Source organism: Phyllostomus discolor, chromosome 9 (genome assembly GCF_004126475.2).
Source record: "Phyllostomus discolor isolate MPI-MPIP mPhyDis1 chromosome 9, mPhyDis1.pri.v3, whole genome shotgun sequence".
Classification (NCBI taxonomy): domain Eukaryota; kingdom Metazoa; phylum Chordata; class Mammalia; order Chiroptera; family Phyllostomidae; genus Phyllostomus; species Phyllostomus discolor.
The window spans coordinates 1,376,291-1,392,475 of NC_040911.2; the positions used below are offsets into that span (position 1 = coordinate 1,376,291).

The following is a 16,185-nucleotide window of genomic DNA, read 5'->3' on the forward strand; positions in this document are numbered from 1 at the left end:
CCAGGAAGACGCCGGGTCCCTTCAGAGCTGGCTGAGAAAGGGCTCCTCGGCCCCGCCACTGTGCCGCTCAGCACGCCCGCTCCCACGGAGTGCGCTTGGGATCTGTGGGGGAGCCGGCCGTGAGAGCAGGTTTGTGCTCCCCGGAACTCTCCCTTAGAGCTGCGAGTTGGTGTGGGGTCCCGCCGACCTCTGCTGCGCTCCAGAGCGGAGGGGAAGCGTCGGGGGGCGGACGGGGGATGCTCTTCTGCGAGTTCGGCCCAGAGCTCACCGCAGAGGACGGGCAGCAGAGCAGGGCTGCCCGCCAGCGGGCCTCGTGGACTGGGAACCCGCACCCTGGCCGCCTCGCCTAGAGGAACATCTTTCCCCGAGCAGCCTGTGGTTTCCAGCGACGCCCGAGGCACGTGGAACTCGCACCCGCTACTTTTCCACGGCAGCCTGTGTCTCGGGCTTTTCACGACCTCGTCTCCCTGAGGAGGACTCCTCGAAGTCTTCGTTTACGCTTTGTGTCGTCACTTGTGAGGGAGGGTATCATTAAAGCGTTTGAAATGATTGTAAGCACTTAAAACCTACATAATTTTACTTTGAATTTTTATTCCGGTAAAGCATACAGCATAAAATGGGCCATTTTTGCCGTTTCTAACTGGGCCAGCCAGTGCCTGCGTTGCCTTTTCTGCTGAAGGGGTGTGCGTTGGGAGAGACCCAGGCCGCCGGCGTCCGAGTGCAGTGCGGCCTCACCTTTCGGAAGGTAGAAATAGCACGTGAAGCCTCTGTCGAATCCCGGCACGGAATTTTATTTGTAAAAATATTGACGTCTCTGGTCAGGAGACTGACGTCACCATAGTCTCTCTTATCGAAGACGGGGATCCCGCCCTCGGCCCAGCCCAGCAGTTTCACCGAATCCCTGGCCCACTGAGAGCAGCCGCGCTCCCCGCGGTGCAGCCGTGGAGACGCTGACCCGGATCTGGGGCCTCGCGCCCGGGAAGGGAAAACGTGCCACCTGCCAGCACGACGCTGCCCTCCGACGGCCCGCCCTGGACAGCACACGCTCGTAGACCCCTCCTGCAGCTTATTTTTAAACAGCCCACTAAATATAGAGCTGGAATGAGTGCAGCTTTCTCAGTAATATTAAAAAAAACCAGAGCAGGAGGTCCTTAATAATAATACCCTGGGGTGTAATTTTGGGCTGGTGACTTCAGCCCCAGCCAGCGCTGCACCGCGGCTGCTAATTTTGTGTTTTGCGGGGAGAGGGAGGAGGCTGCCTCCCAGCCGGGGGACGTTAGGCACTCTGATTTGACACCGGTTATTTATATTCAGGCGTGCAGAGCTCAGCGTGCGGAGACACGGTAACTTCATCAAACCGAAACAGGCCCTGGCGGGGTAGGCAGGCAGTGAGGGCGTCGTCGCCATGTGCCAAGGTGGTGGGTTCGATCCCCAGTCAGGGCACCTACAAGGAGCAACCAGTGAGTTCATCCACAAGTGCAATGACAAATTGTCTCTCACTCTCGGTTTTCCTTCCCTCCCCCACCGCCTTCTTGCTTCTTTTCTAGCTCTAAAACCTATAAATAAAAAAAATAAGGATGGACTCGACGTGCCTTTGAGAGCAGCCTGGGGCGTCGAGGGCGTGACCGCCCTATGGACCTGAAGTCCCTCCCAGTGTGGTTTCCCCCATCAGCCCCGCACGACTGCGGTTCAGAGACGGTCGGACACGTGCAGGGGTGCGGACACAGTCGGGACACCCAGGACCCCCCTTTCTTCCAGGGCTGCACCACAGAACCAGCAGGAGCTCCGCCTTGCCTCTGCGCCCGCGCCCCCACCCGCACCCACCCGGGGTGAGAGCCCGTGCCGCCGCCAGAACGGCTCCTGTGAGGTTTTTCTGTCCCGGGTCAGCAGCGGGGAGGACGCCGCGGCTCTTCCTCTCGGTGTCTCCCATCTCGGACGGATGCGGTTTCCCTGGCAGTGGGAGGTGGGGTCCCTGTCTCCCGGCCTTCCTGGCGGTCAGCATGAGCTCCGCGCCCCGCCTCGTGTCCTGCTGTCCCGTGCGCCCCAGGGACCTCCCCCTCCTCGGGGACAGTGGGGGTCTGTGGGCACCGCGGGCCTGTGTGCAGGTGGGGCCCCGCGTCACTGCAGGCGTCCAGGCGCCACGCGGGCGTGTGGGCTGAGGACTCTGGGGGGACCCCGGCCGTGGCGAAACCCGGGTCCCGTGCTTCCACGAGGACTTTGCGCTCGGACGTCGCAGGTGCCTCGGGAGGCCGTGCGGAGGGGCTGCTCCGCGTGGGAGCGGGCACGCAGGGCGCAGGAGCATCCAGGGCTGTGCGGCCCCCGCCCTGTGGTCAGGTCTGCAGGGACGGGGGCCAGCTTCTGCTAGGACGGGGGGCTCGGACTCTCTCTAAGGGACTTGAGACGGGATGTCCTCAGCAAGGTCACAGTCAGAAGTAGCCGGACCTGGACGGGGACCGTGGCTTCGTGCTCCCCGCCAGCGGCTGCCCCCTGAGTGCTCTGGTCACCTGGAGCCGCTGGGGACCACGGGCCGGCTCTGCTGCTGAGGTGCCTGGCGGCCGGTGGGGCAGGCAGGTCTGGGGCGCCGTGGTGGTTCAGCCGCCTGCCTGTCGGCGACCTTGTCTGTGGGGGCTCCCGAAGATGGGAGGGCGGGGCCGCAGTGGCAGCGGAGGGTGTCCCCCCGGTGCGTCTGTGTTCAGCTGCTCCTCGGGGAAGCGGGGCCCCTGTCCCCTGCCCGGCGTCTCCCCGCCCCGTGTTTGCCGTGGGGCTCACGGGACCGGCGCTCCAGCTCCTTCCAGTCTTGGGCCGGGGGCGGGACTCCGGGGGCTCCCAGTCCTCGTGTCCCCGTGAACACTTACGCTGGCAGCGAGAGCCTCCTTCACACCCACCCCCGTCGTCTCTGCCCGCAGGTCCAGGGCCCACGTCCCAGGCACTCCCCACGGCCCTCCCTGTCCCCCCCGCCCGGGGGCGTGCTGCCCGCACGTTTCCCCCAGGTTCGGGGTTCGCACCCCAGAAGTCACCTCTGCCCTGTGGTTTGTCAGCCCCTAGACTCACCCCCTGTCTTTGCCAGATCCCTCCAGCCCCCTCCTGCAAACTGAGTTTCCCCTCGGTTCCACGTCAGCCTGGGACGGGCTGCCGGTGGGCGATGGAGGGGCACCCACGCCACCCTCATGTGTGCGGGGTTGGGGGTCTGGTTTCACCGCTCTCCCTGCTGCCTCCGTGGGCTCCTGGCACAGCCCGGGGCCAGCGTGGACCCCTGGTGCCCGGTGTGGGAGTGGAATGTGGCAGGAGAAGTGATCCCTGCTGCAAAGGTGGGGGGCGGCCATGGGACCCCGACGCGTGGAGGCAGACACACGGGATGCGCGGCTTGCCCGGCGGAGCTTGTGCCTTAGCAGGACCCTCCTAGTAACGAGTGATTAACACCGTAAATAAAATGTATCGCAGGCGTGTGGACTAATATTCGCTCCCCAAGGACCTCGGTAATTTCTAGGAGGCATGTGTGGGCCACGGGGACGGGAGAAGTCTGGGGAGGAGTGGACATTCGGCAGAGAACGCATGCTCGGGACACCCGGCCAGTTCCTAACGTGGAGTTATGGGCTCGTTGCCCTTTGGAGGCTCGAACTGGGGGGGTGGTGACCAGAAGAGGGTGTGGGCAGAAGGAGGGGTCTTGGCGGGTCCTCCACCCCCTTCGGAGCCTGTCCCATGCTTCTGGCTCACGGGTTCTCCCTGCCCCCTGGTCACGCGGGGCTGCAGCCTCCGGAGGGAGGCCACCGAGGCTCCGGCTCGGCCCCGCAGGGGGGCCGCCTTTTTGTTCACCGCGTTCCCCCTCTCCCCAGCACCGCTCCCGTTGTCGTCTGTGCTCGGGACGTGGAGACGGAGGTCCGTCTTGTGGGCGCCGCCTGGACGCGGTGCCCAAGGCTCCCCTTCCTGCTCCTCGGCCTCTGGAGCCGCCCCCCGGGCCCCCCGCACAGCGGTCTCTCCCAGGCGGGGGCCGGCACCCGAGGTCCCAGGGAAATGGCCAGTGTGTGGCCATTTTTAAATTGGGCGTGTGGGGGGGTGACGTGGGGGTGACACCACACAGGTCTCACGTGTGCCCGGGTGTAGCGTCACCTGCACGCTGCGTCGCGTGGCACCGCCCAGTGGAGTCTCCCGAAGGGATGAAGCAACAGACAGACAAACAGACAAACGAGACGGACCCAGGGAACAGCCCAGTGCTGGCCACAGGGAAGGAAGGGGGTGGGGGAGGCGGAAGGGGCCCGGGGGGTCATGGTGGCAGACGGGGTTTTGTCGAAGGCTCCTCGTGCTCCCTGGGAGTCCCGGGGAGTGCGGAGTGGCTGCCCGGGGGTGGCATGGGCCGCAGGTCTCTTCCCTGGCCTGTGGGGGGGGGGGGGGGGACACAGCACGTCATCCCGGAGCCCACACGGCTCGTCCCGGCCCAGGAAACCCTGGGCCTGGGAGAAGCACGTGCCCGGTCGCAGCAGCCCGGACGTGGAGGCGTCGGAGCAGGTGGTCCAGCATCCGGCGCGTCGTCATGGATGCGGGACTCGGCAGCCGGACGCATCCGTGGGGCCTGTCCTCCGGGGTGCCCGGTGATGAGGGCGGCGAGGCGGGGCAGACGCCCCCAAGAACACACCCCAGAAACCCCACCCGATGACCTTGACCTTCTAAGGCAGGTGCTTCGTGTCACTCCCGGTGCGCAGACCTCGCACCCGTCCACCCCCCCCCCCAGCCTCCCAGGGGCCCCGTCCCGTGAGGAGACCTGTCCCGGGTCTGAAGGGCACCCGACGGAGAAACTGCTGAGTGTGGGGGAACGCAGGGCGACTCCTCAGCCGCTCGGTGAGGGAAGCCGCCAGGCGTGGGGGGCCGGACAGGCTGGCACCCCCGTCGTCTGCGCAGAGGTGGGGCTCAGCCGCCCGGCCCCGGGGCCCTGGCACTTGCCCGCAACCCTCCCGGACGCCCAGCTCCGCACGGACACCCCCCCCCCAAGTGTGGGGTCAGGGCCCCTTGCTTCCAGTGAGCTGTGGGGTGCAGCCCCTGGGCCTGGCGGTGGGGACGCCCCATCGTGTATGGAAGGGGATGTCCCCGAGAGGCCGTGTCTCAGCGGCTCCCCCCCTTGTTCTGAAAACGGGGCGTGACTCAGGGTTGAGCAGGTGCCCCCGAGCGCCCTGCGCAGGGCTCCGGCGGCCGCCATGTTGGACTTCGGGCTTTGACAGATGCCTGCACGTGTCCTGGTGCACATGTCGCGTGGCCCGGCGTGGTCGTGGGTTTGGGGTGCAGACCTCTCCCTGGGAGGTTGCGGCTCGGCTGCTGACATTCGAACTGAAGTTCAGTGTCCTCCACCGTCTGGGAGAAGAGCGCCGTTTGCTGCCGGGGGTCCCGTTCAGGGTCACGGCCAGCGCGCCCCGCCAGACGCTCCCCGGGCAGAGAGCCTGGGCAGCACTGACCCGCGGGGCAGGCGGGCTCAGCCCTCGCCTGACGCCGGTGGCCGTGGACGGAGGAGCCTTGGAGGCAGCTGCGTTTTCGGGGCCCGGTGGCCGAGTGCCAGTTCGTGTGGCTCAGCGCTGGGCGTCTCACGCTTGGATTTTGTGGGTGACCGGCTTGCTCTAAGTTGTTCACGGGTGCGAAGCGCTGTGGTATTCTGAGCAAGGCCCCAGGCGGACTTCCTGCCCTGGAGACGGGCTGCCCGTGGCCCCGGGGCTCCGTCCCACTGGTGGGCGGGGCTCTGCCTGAGCCGTGGAGGGGATGCAGCCGCGGGAGCCAGGCCCGGAGAGCAGACCTGAGCCCCGCCGGCGTCCTGTGGGGGACGGAGCCCGTCCCGAATGGTTCGCACAGCGGCACCCAGAGTCCTGGCCGACGTCTCGCGTGGGGTGCCCGTCCGCTGCTCCCGAGGACAGACTGGGCTCAGGGCGTCCTCTCGGGCCGCGTGTGTAAGCCGTTGGTCGGGGTCCGGCGGAGTCGGTGATGGGAGTGCTTGCTGTTCCCCGTGCGCCCCTGGCGGAACGGGGGACCTGGAGGGCAGGGTGGGACACGCAGCCTCGGCTCGCTCTCCGTGCTCTCGGGCGCGGCTCTCCCTCCCCGCTCTCCCAGGAGGAGCCCAGGAGGCGGGCGTTCCCCGCGGCCCGGTCTCCCGTCCCGGGCAGCAGCGCCGGCTCCGCCCGCGAGGCTGGGGGGAGGGCCGCGTGTGTGTGCGTGTGTGTGTGTGGGGGGGGTGTGTGTAGGGGACCCTGCCTCTGCCCTTGGTTCCCGTGGAATAAAAGACAGCTCGCTCACGGAAACAAACCTTCGTTAAAACGTGTTTGCAGTCAGATGATGGGAATTTCATAGAGCTTTGTCCAGTACATGAGGTTTCACACGGCAAGAAAATACAGTGAGTTTCTCTGTGTGATTGATGTCTTCACTGCCGACAGTTTAGAACTTTAAACATTTTTTTCATCAGACACTGAATTGGTGGTGGTCTCTGCACTGTCAGCTCAGGGTCAGTAAGGAAACCTGTGAACCACTTTCCAGTGGGACTCCGTCCCCCTTTCCCCCCAGTGTAGCTGAGCCTCTGGCCTTCCCTGTTTGTTTTAAAAATAGAAGTTCTCGAGCCTTCGTTTTCCCTGGTGCTCCCCGGGGTTTCAGTGTCTCTGGGTCACTCGGGACGGCGTTCTCACCGTGGTGTGGGACGTGGCCGTGTGAACCAACAGTACACGCACTGCGTGTGCGGCTCACGCCCCAGCAGCCAGCGAGCCGTCCCGGTTGCCCTTGGTGTGCAAGACTGAGCAGCCCTCGGTTTTTTTTTGTTTGGTGGTTTTTCTTCTTTTGGTTTTTGTGAAGTTCACGTTTTAAAGGACAAATAGATAGGTAAAGTTTCTACTTAAGACTTGGGAAATTGTGAAAAAAAAAAAAGGTATCACAAAGGCAATAATTTTGGAGCGTGAAAGAAAAGTAAAAGGATGCTTCTTTTGATATAAAAATTCTCCCTTTATTTCCCCACAGAGGTCTCTTTATTAAAGGCTCTGTAACTCCGTAATTTCGGCTTTTCCAGGACGTCATTAATGACGGGAAGCAGGTCCCCACATCCGGCCCCGATGTTCTCGGCCGTCTGACCCTGACCGGTGACTACCGCACGGTGTGTGTTTTGGTCCCCGTGAGGGCGGAGCTGATGGACGGACAAACCTCGTGCCGGAGTCAGAGGGCACCGGCCGGCCGCTCCGCCCACGGTGGTGGACCCGTGTTGGCTTGCCCGCGGAGCTAACTGGCCCGCCTTCCTCGCTGTGCTTCCGGAGCCGTGCTTCCGTCCGTACCTGCTCTGCTGTCTGGAGGTGTGGGCGGACCCTCTCTCTCCTCCCGAACCAGAAATTTCTTTGGCTTCTTGACAGACTGTGGCAAACAGAGTCATCCAAGGTCACCTGCCTGCTGGACAACCCGTGGTCATCCCGGGGCTTTGAGCCGACGTCGGGCTGCGGTCTCGAAGGGGGTGCGAAATGGACACAGGCCTCGCCGGAAGATCAGGGCGTGGGTCAGTCAAACCCGAGGACGAGGCCGGACCGCAGTCACGTTGTTGCGCTTGGCGAGCAGCGTGTTGGTGTCGCTGTGTGTGATCTGGTTGGCGCTGCTGTCTTAGGGAAGGACTCGGAGGACTTAGCCTTTGTTTAGGGGATGCAGCTCGCGCCCTCGTGCAGGTGGTTCACGTGGGACGTACCTCTGGCAGGAAGGTGGGGGCGCACTGTTCCCCGGCTGCGGGGGAGGGACCAGTAGGGGGAGCGCTTGTGCGCGGTCCTCCGGCCGGGGAGAGTGGGTTCCCGTCCTTTTTCTGTTGCTGGGGAGGTGGGGTGGGGCTTCGTGTGAATGCGGCCGATTCTGGTCGCCTCTCACTCATTTCTCCTTGTTAGAGTGGAAGTGCAGTTTGCTCATAATGGATTATTGATTGCCTGGGCGAGGCGGCCTGGGGCCCGGTCATTAGGGCCCTTGCTCTCCGAGCAGTGAAAGCGTCGCTTCATGGAGCCTCTGGGCCCGGGTCTGGGGACTGTAAACCCGGAATTGTTAATCTGGGGCAGATTGGTGTGTGGGGAGAGGAACTCCTCATTGTTGCTCTGGAGTCTCTCCCCATTTGTTCCGAGAATAGGCCCTTTGTCCCCGCAGTCGATAAGCTCGGGCAGGATGTTAATGATGTATTTTAATTCGCGGCTCATAATGCTACAGTGTGGCCAGCAGAGCCCGGGCATTGTCCGAGGAGGAACAGACGCCCAGTATCCCAGCGCCCTGGCCCCGCGGCTCTGGGCATGCCCGGGCCGGGTCCCCTTCGGAGACTCGCTGCCCACCCAGCCAGAGGCTCCCCTCTCTCTGCCCCTGACAGTGTGGGGCCTTCGTGTCCGGTCCATGTCCCGCGTGACAGACCATCTGCCGTGCCGTGCACCTTCCATGCCTCCCGACGCCCCGCACCTCACAGGTCCTCCTGTCCCCAGGGCTCCGCGCCGTGGCACACACACCCCTGGGGCCACAGGCCACCGCCCGGCTGGGACCCTGCTCCCTCCACCCACCGCCCCCAGAGGGTGCCCAGACCAGGGAAGGATGAGTCAAAGGAAGGAAAGATGTCAAGGAAACCACAGTTTCCTTGGTTCAATTAGTGTGCTTTGGTTGATTGGTGAACGGGATCCAAAAAAAAAAAAACCAAAACAATACCAGCCAGAGAGTCTTCCGAACCAGCTTGCGCTTCAGGTTCCGCTTCCCTAACTGGACGCGCAGTGAACCTGCGGCGGGACTTACTCTGTCTGGGGGCCTCCCCTGCGCCCCCTCCCGGCCTCCCCTGCGCCTGCTGGGGCCCCTAGGGTCACTCCCAAAGACACTTGCCGAGTTGCTTGGTTATGACAGTCACCCTAAACGTTAGAGGTTGAACGTCAGCCTTCTGATTCCTTTTTCAGGATGACGCTTTGGTAGGGTCAGCTCTGACAGCTTTGGGGGAACGAGCACAAAGCCGGCCAGCTTTTGCCTTGTGTGTGGGCTTAACCCACAGAGCAGAAGGTGGCAGCGTTTTCTGTGGGCTCAGAAGTAGGCTTACTGTTTGTTTATTTAACTGTTTAAAAGATTTCATTTATTCATTTTTGGAGAGAGGGCAAGAGGAGGAGGAAGAGAGGGAGAGAAACAGCAATGTGTGGTTGGTTGCCTCTCGGGCACCCCCTACTGGGGACCTGGCCCGCAACCCAGACATGTGCCCTGACTGGGAATTGAACCGACGACCCTTCGGTTCACAGCCCGAGCTCAATCCGCTGCGCCACACCAGCCAGGGCAGAAGTAGGCTTACTGTTCAAAGAGGGAGAATACTGTACCTTTCTCTCGGCAGCACCGTATTTCAGTGACTGGAAAATGGCTGTTTTTAAACTGTGGAAGAAACCGCCAGGGGCAGGACTGCTCTTTGCCCCGGGAATCGATGGGAAGGACCCTTGCTGCCCACCCCCCGGGGACCCGGGGACCCGGTGACCGGGGCTTGGCTGGAGACGGGCGCACTGTACCCCGCAGGGCTGCCCAGCCTGGGCCGGCTTCCTGGGGGTGTCCGGGCGGGCCCAGGGGATGGCCGTGGCCCCGCTCTCTCGCAGGACTGCTCTTCCCTTGAGCAGCCACACAGCATCCACGCGCTTTTACTTTCTTGGAATTTCACCAGTTAGCGCTAAGGAAGTGAGCTCTCCTAGCTGCACTGCTTAGAGACCCCCGAGCTTCCTGGGGGCCTGGGGAGGGGGGCCTGCAGGGCTCCCCCAGAGCAGCTCTGCTTGTCATTGTGCTCCCAGGGTTGCAAGGGGTAGTCATTTTTCCTTTTTTAAACTTTTTTTTTTGGTGAAAAACTTTGAAAAAGCCCATGAAAACAGAAAGAGTGGCTGATGCATGCCCCCCCCGCCCCCCGACACGCAGGCCGGGCAGTAGGCCCTGTGGGCAATGGGCCGTGTCTCTCCGTTCTGCCACGGCCGCTGCAGTGCTCTGTTCCTGTCCCCGAGCCCCGGGCGCCCCCGACAGCGCGGTTGACGGAGGCGTGGCCTCCTCAGGGTTTCTTCTGCCGCCCGGTGCCGGTGCCGGTGCCGGTGCCGCTGGGAAGCTCATTTCCCCGCAGGCCCAGAGCGTGCGCTGTTTCCCGGGTGAACCTGGACGCCCCTGGGAGGACCTGGCCAGGCCTCACCAGTGCGGGTCCCCCCTTCCTTTCCTCCTTCCAGAAACTTCCACCGGCCCTGCCGGGGCACGGCCACGGTGCTTTCCTCCACTGTGTGTTTCCACGGGGTTTCCTTTGCTGACTCCTGGGTTCCTTGGAGCGCAGCCTGTTTCTTAGTCACCCTGGGTCCTTCGGTCCCAGGTGCTGCCTGGAGGCTGGCGGCCCTCGGGGACCGTGACGAAGTGCAGTCCCTGGGGCTCCGGTGCCCGCGGGCACGGGAGGTTGGCAGCGGAGACACAGTCTCCCGTGGGTTCTCTGTCACCCTTCGGCGATGTTCGAGTGCCGTCCCTCTGGCGTGGGTCTGGAGGTCAGCTTTGCGGGACTCGCTGTCACGCCTGGTGTGGGTGGCCCGAGCCCCGTCCCTGTGCAGCGGGCCGCCTGGGTGCTGCAGGGCTGGCCTCTCTGCCCGAGAAGGTCCGAGATGCGGGCCGCGGGGTCCTCGCGCGCGGAGGCGACTCTTGAGTGGACGCGTTCGCCCCGTGCCCCGGGGGTGTCGGCCGTGTGGGGCGTCACTCCGCCCCACCGGGCTCTGCGGGCTGGAGAGGGACGCGGCTCTGAGGCGCGGCCGGCTGTGCTGGCCCCTGCAGTCACTCGGGATGGGAGGTCCTCGAGCCCCGCCACGTGCCGGTGTGCGTAACGCTGGTGTCCCCGTGCCACGCCCACGTCCCAGGATGTGATCTTGAGTCCCGGAGCCGCGGTTGTCCCCTCCGGGCACCACGGGAGATTCCCCGCTTCTCTGAGTGTCAAACTGCCTCTCCCCAAATAACACTGATGCTGAAAACTATGGAAGACAGTTTTAAAAAGCAGCTTCAGATGCTCACCTCCCAAGGAATGTGTGTGCCCACCACACACAGTGGGACATCCACTGGACATCCGCGGGACACCCTCACCCGCGAGCCACTCTCACACCGAGACGACGGGGGGCCAGTCCCGTCCGGCACGCTCCCGCCGCCGGCCCTGGGGAAGGTCCCTGGCGGCGGGGCTGTGGGTCCTTGTGAGCAACACCCCGCTGCCGGGGTGGGGGGGGCTCATTCCGCCTGCGTCTGCGGTGCCCTGTCACCCTGTGTCGGCGTGCCCCCCCCGCCCCCCACGTCAGTGTTGCCGGAACACCCCCAGGGCCTCGGCGGGGGGAGGCCAGCACGTGGTTCTGTGCACGTGCTGCTCAGGGGTCCAGCTGCAGGTCAGTGTATCTTAGGGTGAATCCTGACCCCCAGCACCTGACCGGTGGAGACTCCCTTGGGGTGTGAAGGGTGCCCCCCGAGAGCCATGTGGCTGGTTTGGGGACCAGGGCTCCTAGGCGCCACTCAGTGCTGGCAGTGACCCGGGGCCCACCACACCCGGACGGCGCGGGGGCGGGGTCACCGGAGCTGCCACCAGCTTTGACGAGTCCCCCGGGTGGCAGAACGGGCCGACTGTCCGTCTCTCTGCCTGGATGGACGGGCCGGGGGGTTTGGGGGGGCTAACATTGCCTCAGAGCCGCTGGCCGCCCCCCGTGTCTCGGCTGTGAACTCACCTCCGTGCGCTCCTTAAGCTCCTGGGGTTTCTGCGCCCAGATGAGGTCCCCAAGTGGAGCACTAACCGTGTGTTTCGTTCCCAGTTTGGGGGTCACCTCCCGTCCAGTGTTCTGGGGCTGAAATGGGCCCTGGGACAGGAGGACCTACGCTCACGTCGTCTGCCTCGTGGAATCGTCACAAACGATGCACAGCTGCCCGAGACGGGCCGAGACCGAAACCGCCTGGGAAAGAATTTAAATGAACTTGAAAGGCCACGGAGAGGTGTTCCTGTCGGCGGCGTCCGTTACCCGGTTTCAAGGGGCGTTTCCGTGGATCTGCGTGGGCGGAGCCTGGTTCCATCTGCATGGGCGGAGCCTGGTTCCGGCTCCCCGTCTGTCGGGAGGACCGTGCACACCTGCTGGCTCCACGCTCTCCACACGGAGCTCAGCGCGGCTCCCCGCCTCTTTCCCGAGTCCCCGCTCGGACCATGCAGGTCCCCGACGTGCCTGGCAGCTCGAGAGCACGGAGCCTCCTGGAGAGCTGGTTCGGAGCACACAGTTCCCATGGAGACTGCCCCTCTGTGCGGGTCGGCGGGCGGAGGCGTCCGGAGAGGGCAGGCAGCCTCTCCCCTGGACGGCACGCACGGGCTCGGGGGAATGGAGAAGCAGAACGGAGCCCCGAGTCCCCACGCCCTGGTGGCGTGTGGGCGACACGCCCTGCGCCCCTCCATCCTGTCCTCAGCTTTCCCTTCCGTGTCTGCCCCCGTGGCCGTGTGCCCTGTGGCCGTGTGCCCCGTGGCCGTGTGGTGGGACGGACCTGCCGGCGCAGGGAGGGAGCCACGGCCCAGCTTCTCCTGGGGCAGGACCTCTGCTCTTCGGACTCGAAAGCCGCATCCGCGCCCCGTCCACTTCGAAACCCGACGCGCCTGGCCTCCTCGCGTTCCGTGCGCCCCAAACCCGAGGCCTCCGCGCACTCGAGGTTGTAAGTTTGTAAAACCCAGCATCCTTCTGCGGCTTCCTAGAGACGGTGTAACCCGGTGCCTCTGCATGAAAGTCCAGGCACCCGCGAACCGGCGACGCTGAGACGTCTGCTCAGAGAGCAGGACCTGCAGCCATGTCCCGGGGGGCCGCAGGGGCGCCCCCTCCAGTCTTAACGCGCCCCAGCACTGCCCTGGAAGACGCCGCCCCTCTCACGTGCGTTCTGGTCGGCTCATTTGTTCATGCTGCACGTGTCACAGTCCGATGGCGGTCCCTGGTTTCACCGCACCTGGGGGCTCTCCCTGTGCACCGCCTGGGCCATTTGGTGGTTGGTTAGCAGGTGTTTGGCTGGGCTTCCCACAGCACAGAGGCTGCCCACCGGTGCCAGGTGCAGCCCTGGGCGCCCCGGTCCCTGTCGCCTTGGCCTGTGCGTGGGGCGCTGGACCTGCCCAGTCGCTTGGGGGAGCGGCTCAGACCAGGGCTGCCCTGAGGGTGACGGAGATGACCCAGTGCGGCGTGCACTGCCACCGGGGGGGGAGGGGACCTGGCCTCCCTGGGGGGGTGCTGTGGGGGCTGGCCTGGGGAGGGGTGGCCAGGCCACCTGGGGTCCGCTGGGTTTTCTGCGCCTGCAGCCAGAGCTTTGGTGGCTCTTGGGGGCAGGACGGAGGTGGGGCTTGGGAGAAAAGGGACAGGACCGGGGTGCACGGGCGTTGTGAGGCACGCCAGCGTTTGCACCTCATCTGAGAGGGGGTGTGGCCTGGGCCCGCTCTGCTGCCGGCCTCGTGGCCACACACAGCTGAGGTGGTGTCGGTGGGGCGGCAGGTTCGGGGCGCAGAGCCGGGAGCAGCTGAGGGTCCCCTTTCTGCACCTCGTTGCCTCCCGTTCACTGAGTTACTTGCCCTGGTTCTTAGCCGGAGACGAGTTCTCGTGCCCGCCGTGCACCTTTGGACGTGCCGCGCGCACCTTTGGACGTGCCTCGCGCACCTGTCCCGCCCGCGGCTCGCTCGCCAGCAGCGGGAGCTCTGCCTCCCGGGCCTGGCCGTCGCCCCCACCCCCCACGTGTCTCTCCACTCCCCCCTCCCACGCCCCCCTCCTGCTGTGGCTGGCCTCACACCCACGGCGCTCTCCAGCCTTTCAAGATTTCATGTGCTTTTGATGAAGTTATTTTAGTGCACAAGCATCTACATCGGCTTATTTTAATTATTTAACACAATCATTATGGAAGATTACTTGCCTATTGATCTTCGGAAGGGAGGTATTTTTGTACATCTCTGGGTTTTCATTGGTGCCTCCTTTCTTTAATTAGGGTCGGGCTGATGTTTGTGAGGAGGACCACATGGACCACCGGTGGTGGATGGGGTGGGCCCCCCCCCACAAACCTCCCCCACAAACCTCCCCCCTAAGCTCTCCTCGTCTGCTCTGTTCCAGGTGCCTGCTGCCCTCCACGGTGCTCTCCAGATAGGACATGAGTGTGGCCGTGGCAGGCGTGTGTCTGCAGCCGGGCGGCAGGGGGCCCATCTGAACATGGAGAGATAAGATCTGGTCCTGCAGGCCTGCCCGACAGAGAGCCGCACCCGCCCGGCCGGGCGAGCCTGCGTCCTGGACATGGAGCACGGCCGGGAGGCCGAGGCGGAGCTGCGGCGGGGCCCCGAGGTGGGGGGCGACAAGGCCGTGAGCCACAGCTGCTGCATCTGCGGCAAAAGCTTTCCCTTCCAGAGCTCCCTGTCGCAGCACATGCGCAAGCACACGGGCGAGAAGCCCTACAAGTGCCCCTACTGCGACCACCGGGCGTCCCAGAAGGGCAACCTTAAGATCCACATCCGCAGCCACCGCACAGGGACGCTGATCCAGGGCCAGGAGCCCGAGGCCGGCGAGACGCGCGTGTCCGAGGGCCTGGACGGCTGCACCAGCCCCACCAAGAGCACTTCGGCCTGCAACAGGATCCTGAACGGCGCCGCCCCGCTGGACAGCAGCAAGATCCTGCTGCGGAGCTGCCGCAAGGAGGCGGAGGGGTCCCCGTGCGCCGCGGCGGACGGCCGGGCCGCGGCGCAGTGCTCCTTCTGCAAAAGCAAGTTCCGGCGCAAGAAGGAGCTGCAGCGACACGTGCACCGGGCGCACAAGCCCTTCAAGTGCCGGCTGTGCAGCTACGTGGCGCTCCGGGAGGAGGCGCTGCTGAGCCACGTCGAGAAGGACCACATCACGGCGCAGGGGCCGAGCGGCGAGGCCTGCGCCGAGAACGGCAAGCCGGAGCTGCCGCCCGGGGAGTTCCCGTGCGAGGTGTGCGGCCAGGCCTTCAGCCAGACCTGGTTCCTGAAGGCGCACATGAAGAAGCACAGGGGCTCCTTCGACCACGGCTGCCACATCTGCGGCCGAAGATTCAAGGAGCCGTGGTTCCTGAAAAACCACATGAAGGCCCACGGCCCCCGGGCGGCGAGCAAGAACAGGCTCAGGAGCGAGCTGGACCCCGTCGCCACCATCAACAACGTGGTGCAGGAGGAGGCGATCGTGGCTGGCCTGGCCCTCTACGAAATCTGCACCAAGTGCGGGAACCTGTTTACAAACCTGGACAGCTTGAACGCCCACAACGCCGTCCACCGCAGGGCGGAGGCGGGCCGGACGCGGGCTCCGGCCGGTGAGGGCGCGCCCGGCCCCGCGGACTCCCAGCAGCTCTTCCTCCAGTGCCTGAACCTGCGGCCTGCCGGGGCCGACGCGCCTGCCCACGCGCAGGCCGGGCGGCGGGTGGCCGAGCTGGACCCAGTCAACAGCTACCAAGCCTGGCAGCTGGCCACCAGGGGCAGGGTGGTCGAGCTGGCCGAGTACCTCAAGTACGGGGCGTGGGAGGAGGCGCTGGGCGGGGACGTGGCCTTCGACAAGGAGCGGCGAGAGTACGTCCTGGTGAGCCAGGAGAAGCGCAAGCGCGAGCTGGAGCCGGGTGTGCAGGGCCACCCGCGGAAGAGGACGGGCGCGCCCGGGGACCCCATGGCTGGGCCCTTAGACCCCCGGCTCGCCTCCGCGCGCCCCAGCCGCCGTGCCGCCACCCCCGCAGGCCATGGCAAGTCCTCCGAGTGTTTCGAGTGCGGCAAGATCTTCCGCACCTACCACCAGATGGTGCTGCACTCCCGCGTGCACCGCCGCGTGCGCCGCGACCAGGACTGCCCCGGCGACCGCGTGGCCCGCGTCCGTTCAGGCTCCTTCAGTGAGGGCGACTCGGCCTCGCAGCCCAGCAGCCCTGGCTCAGCCTGCGCCGCCACCGACTCCCCAGGCTCGGGCCTGGCCGAGGAGGGTGCGGATGAGAGCGGAGAGGAGGGCGCAGCTGAAGTTGCACCAGGTGAGTGCATGTGCCTGTGCCCTGTGCCATGGGGTTGCTGGTGGTTGGCACCCAGGTGGCTCAGGCCTGGGTAGTTCTGATGCCCAAGTCTCCCATGCCCAGGTAGTCTGGGCTCAGGTAGCTCTGAACCCAGGTGGCCTAGGCCCAGGTGTTCCCAGCTCAGGTAACCCCATACCCAGGTGGCTCTATACCCAGCTGGCCCGTTGCCCAGGT

General features: G+C 65.0%; 1 protein-coding gene across 3 annotated transcripts in view; it reads left to right on the top strand.

Annotated features, from left to right (window-relative positions):
- ZNF516 (zinc finger protein 516) overlaps positions 1-16,185 on the top strand; it is a 58,730-nt gene that overhangs the window by 22,552 nt on the left and 19,993 nt on the right. For all 3 annotated transcript variants that reach the window (XM_036010142.1, XM_036010143.1, XM_028524213.2), the window contains exon 2: positions 14,073-15,972. In XM_036010142.1, the coding sequence (XP_035866035.1) occupies positions 14,250-15,972 (1,723 nt within the window). In that variant the 5' untranslated portion in view covers positions 14,073-14,249. The remainder of the gene's footprint in view (positions 1-14,072; positions 15,973-16,185) is intronic.